Source organism: Nannospalax galili, unplaced genomic scaffold, assembly GCF_000622305.1.
Source record: "Nannospalax galili isolate Female #2095 unplaced genomic scaffold, S.galili_v1.0 scaffold813, whole genome shotgun sequence".
Lineage (NCBI taxonomy): Eukaryota > Metazoa > Chordata > Mammalia > Rodentia > Spalacidae > Nannospalax > Nannospalax galili.
In genome coordinates, this window is record NW_008333507.1 from 346,646 (window position 1) to 351,737 (window position 5,092).

The window sequence follows — 5,092 nt, forward strand, 5'->3', positions numbered from 1 at the left end:
AAGTGCCTTTGAAGTACTGAGTAGCTTCCTTATCATGGTTTCATAGCAAAATATAAAAGTTTATTACAAGCCCTGTATACAATCAGGCATGTGAATTTAATATTCATAATATAAACGTGAGTGTCATACAGGTCTGCAAGAAGGAGCTGCTTCTCCGCCAGACAGGGCATGCCACAAATCTATAGGAGGGGGAGTTTAAATACATCATAAGAAAGTAAATTCAGACACACTAGGCTAAAGGTCACAGAAATGGATTTCTAGGGCTTAACATTTCGAAGAACAAAAAATTTCCTTCTTCTACTCTGAGATTTATATGGTCAAACTACAAATGCACAGTGACAGAAGGGCCAGGAACAGTCACTGACTTCAGGGTCATAAAGTACACATGAATCAAAGTGATTCATACTCAACCTAAGCAGTCAAAGCTTCAGCTTAACAACTTTCATAACATTGTATTCCATAATCAAACAGGGTGAGAACATTTCTTTTTTAAATAGCAACTATCACAAACTCATCTTTGCTGTCTTGTCTCAAAGGTAAGGTATTGTGTATTTACTCTCTGTCACACAGTCAGTATCTTTCTTCTGGAGTTCAAACTCCAGAATGTAAGTTCTTCATCTCCATGTTATACTGGCTCCCTGTAAGATTTCTCCATACATGATCTATAGAACAAAAAGAATATATGAATTCTAACATATGCCTGTAAAATCTGCCGAACTTTAAGAGGTTGTCTGAAAATAAGAGTTATCCAAAAAAGAAGGGGAAGTAAGGCTTTAAATGGGATGTGCTTTGGGATGTTTAAAAAACCACATGGCTGACAAGATTTATGTAAATTTTGCAATAGGGGAAAGCAGAAGACTAGAATCAAGGAGTGAAGACTGTTGTGAGAATGAAGTGAAAGTGTCACAATGGCTTGGATTAGGGTAATAGCAGCCTAAATTTTTAAAAATTAGAGAATTAGCATATGTTTTATTCAAGTTTGTCCAATATAGCAGTAAAAAAAAATTGAGTAGATGAGAAAGATAAAAAGACCAGAGCAAAGTTCCAGATCTCATAACAAACTGGGAGATCAAGGTCTCACAGAAATGAAAAAAGAAGAAGAATGGTCTTTTCATCTAATGTTAACAAATAGTTACATTTTATCCATGAATTCACTGATCAAATAAAAGACTATCTTTCCTATGTTTTAACGAGTTTTATGAGAAATTATAGAATCATGCTATTTTAGAACTATAGCAGGTCCAAACTTTCAAACCTCCATGTGAAAAATTCCTGACCCTGAGTTATAGTAAATTATTCAAGGTCACCTAGATTTTAAAAAATTCTAATAAACTCACTACTATCAAATAATCTTCAACAGATACAAGACTGACTGTAATTTTCATCTTTTATCCATTAATTTTTAAATTATTAACCTAATTTCTCTCCCTGTATTTAATTTTATATTTTATCCAATTATTTTAATAGTCTACACTGATATAATTATTTCTTGTTCTTCCTCTTGCCCTGCCCACCAGTTCTTTTCCATATTAGTCTCCTCCTCCTCCTCCTCCTCCTCCACCTCCTCTTCCTCCTCAGGTTTTTTCACTGTAGAATACAGTCTTTGAAAGACTATGGACCCAAGTAACTACAGTAGTCTACATGTTTTTATTCTGCTGGGCTTCTCGGATCATCCCAAACTGGAGATGATCCTCTCTGGCGTTGTTTCCATCTTCTATATTATTACATTGGTGGGTAACACAGCTATCATTCTCGCATCCCTCCTGGATTCCCAACTCCACACACCAATGTACTTCTTCCTCAGGAATTTATCTTTCCTGGATTTGTGTTTCACAACAAGCATCGTCCCTCAGATGCTGGTAAACTTGTGGGGACCTGAGAAGACCATCAGCTCTTTGGGTTGTGTTGTTCAGCTCTATGTGTATATGTGGCTCGGCTCCATTGAGTGTCTTCTCCTGGCTGTCATGTCCTATGATCGTTTCACTGCTATTTGTAAGCCCTTGCATTATTTTGTAATCATGAACCCATGTCTGCGTCTCAAGATGATTGTCATGGTCTGGAGTATTAGTTTGGCCAACTCTGTGGTACTATGCACACTCACAGTGAATTTGCCTAGATGCGGAAACAACCTTCTGGATCACTTCTTGTGTGAGTTGCCCGCAATGGTCAAGATAGCTTGTGTAGACACCACAACAGTCGAAATGTCTGTTTTTGCTCTAGGCATTGTCATTGTCCTTACACCCCTCATCCTTATTCTTATTTCCTATGGCTATATCGCCAAAGCTGTATTGAGAATGAAATCAAAGGCAGGGCAACGAAAAGCAATGAATACCTGTGGATCTCATCTTACTGTTGTGTCCATATTCTATGGAACTATTATCTACATGTACCTGCAACCAGGTAACAGTGCCTCCAAGGACCAGGGCAAGTTCCTCACTCTCTTTTACACCATCATCACTCCAAGTCTCAACCCCCTCATCTATACCCTAAGGAACAGAGATATGAAAGGTGCACTGAAGAGACTGATGAAAGTTCACCACAAATCTGCAGAAATAGAGAGAAACTAAACATCACAGAAAAATATTAGAGACTGGCCTGGCATGGTGGTGCACGCCTTTAATCCCAGCACTCAGGAGGCAGAGGTAAGTGAATCTCTGTGAGGTCAAGGCCAACCTGGTCTACAAAGTTAGTTCTAGTTCTAGGCCAGTTGGGGCTGCAGGGAAACTGTCTCAAAAAGACAAATATATGTATTTGAGAATAAGGCAATGAAATAACTTCTCTAGATTTTACTGGAAAAAGAAATCATTAGATTGTAGAGATCAACATATAAAATAATTCTTACATACAGACCTTTTATAGATACAATTAATATTAGAACCACCAAGCAGATTTTTTAAGTCTGTAACCATTGGCGTGTTCTCAGGAATTCATGTCACTAGGAATCTTCATATTTAGTTAAAACTTAACACAGAGGAGCATAACAGTCCTGAATGTATTTTAACTTATTTTACAGCCCCACAGAAATTGCTTTGATTGTCTTGTTCTGTATTATTGATGGTAATGATCACATATTCCAAAACAAAAACCCAGAGGATTTCATGTGCATTATGTTTTGTGCACTAAAGAACAACATACAAATAATTTGGGGTGTTTGTTTGTTTATTTTGGAGACAGGGTCCTAATATAACCAAGGCTGGCCTCAAGCTCCTTATGTAGCTGAGGATGATGACCTTGAGTTTCTTTATTTTATCCTTTTTCTGAGAATTTCACACATGAGTACTGTCTTTGCATTATTTCCACCCCACCCAGTCCCCCACAAACTCCTCCTATGTCTTTCCTGCCTCCACCTCCCAAGTGCTGAAATTATAAGCATGCACCACCACACCTAGTTTATGTGGTACTGGGGATTGAACCCAAGGCTTCATATATATTAGGTAAGCACTCTACCAACTGAGCTACATTCCCAGCCTTACAAATAATTTTATATATTAAATGTTTTGTGACACCATCCAAACATTTATACATTTGAATCCGACAATGAAGTGTATAAGGAAGTAATGTCACAAGTCCCACCTAAAACAGTACACTCTTTGTTCAATGAAACTTTATATTAATACCTTTTGTAACAATCTACTACTTTATCATGAGATGAGGGAATGAGAAGGCACAAGTTAAAGCTTTTTTAAAGGTAACAACACAATCTTGCTTATTTCTCATTCATTCATTCATAAAAAAAATTTATTCCATGATTGTCTCAACTTTAATGAAAAGAGAGCATGACTAATTTGATACCAGTTAGGCTTTTGGGAGATGGGTGGGCAGATTTTAGGGGCCTCCCTGTAGCAACAGCTGGCCTGGAACTCAATATGTAGACCAGGATGGCCTTAGTCTTACAGTGATCCACCTGCTTCTGCTTCCTGGATGCTGGGATTAGAGGTGTGCACCAACATACCTGGCTACCAGTTTTTGACATATATCTATAGAATGTGTGACAATTGAGAGGTATGGTGATGTTTATATATAATGGAATTCCATAATTTAAATGAATTTTTATTTCTATTTATCAATGACATTCAGATTTTATGAAAATTATAACTTTAACTTTGATACCCTGACAAAAACCTAAAATTAATATATTTTCTCCTCTATTGCTTCATAATTCTTGAAACATGAAAGAGGAGGAGTCATTGGATGATTATTTATTTTCCCAGTCAGAATGACACAATAACAACTCATAAAATATATTTAATGTGGTATAGGACATTGTGAATACCCTTATCTTGTTCTTCATATCTCTTTCAGAGTTGTCTTCAAAAACAGTTCACCAGTCCACAAGAATAGTCTGTAAAGAGACTCTAAGTTCTGTAGGATGAATGCCAACCCACCCACTATTATATTTTAGAAGTTTGCTCTTATGCTTTATAAGGTTTGTGGCTAATCAAGTTCAATAGTGGGGCTGGAGAGATGGCTCAGCAGTTAAGAGCACTGACTGCTCTTGCAGAGGACCTGGGTTCAATTCTTAGCACCCACATGGCAGCTACAAATCGTCCTTAATTCCAGTTCCTAGTGAATCTGAAGCCCTCTTTTGACTGCAACATTGCACAACACGGGTGCACTCACATATATGCAGTCAATACACTCATACACATAAAATAAAAATAATAAATTTTTAAAGTTCAATGCTATATTAGTCACTAACCTTAATAAAGTAAATAAAGAAAAAATACAATAGTTATAGACCTTAGAATGCTGTTACACTTTCTGCCTAGAATTGTTTATCTGTGCATGTCTAATTTTAATCTCTCTTTGGTTTCTCTTTTTTGCATTTAGCTAGAAATTAAACTAATATTTCAAATACTTTTATTTATCAAATTTAAATACGTACTTAGATCATTATAAAATTATATCTATTAAATTATTTCTTTGAATATTTATTTTATTATTTTATGTGTATGAGTGCATTGCCTGCATGTATGTGAGTGCACCTGTGTTGTGCAATGCCTGTGGAAGTCAGAAGAGGGTATCAGATCTCCTGAAACTGGAGCTAACAGACAGTTGTGAGGCATCATATGTGGGTCCTGGTAACTGAACC

At 36.6% G+C, this 5,092-nt stretch overlaps 1 protein-coding gene across 1 annotated transcript; it reads left to right on the forward strand.

The window, feature by feature from the left end:
• The first annotated feature begins 1,570 nt into the window (after positions 1–1,570).
• LOC103730135 (olfactory receptor 2W1) lies at positions 1,571–2,584 on the forward strand. Its single transcript, XM_008828322.1, has one exon. It carries the CDS (start codon positions 1,614–1,616, stop codon positions 2,565–2,567), a length of 954 nt encoding a protein of 317 aa, XP_008826544.1. The 5' UTR covers positions 1,571–1,613; the 3' UTR covers positions 2,568–2,584.
• The last annotated feature ends 2,508 nt before the right edge of the window (positions 2,585–5,092 follow it).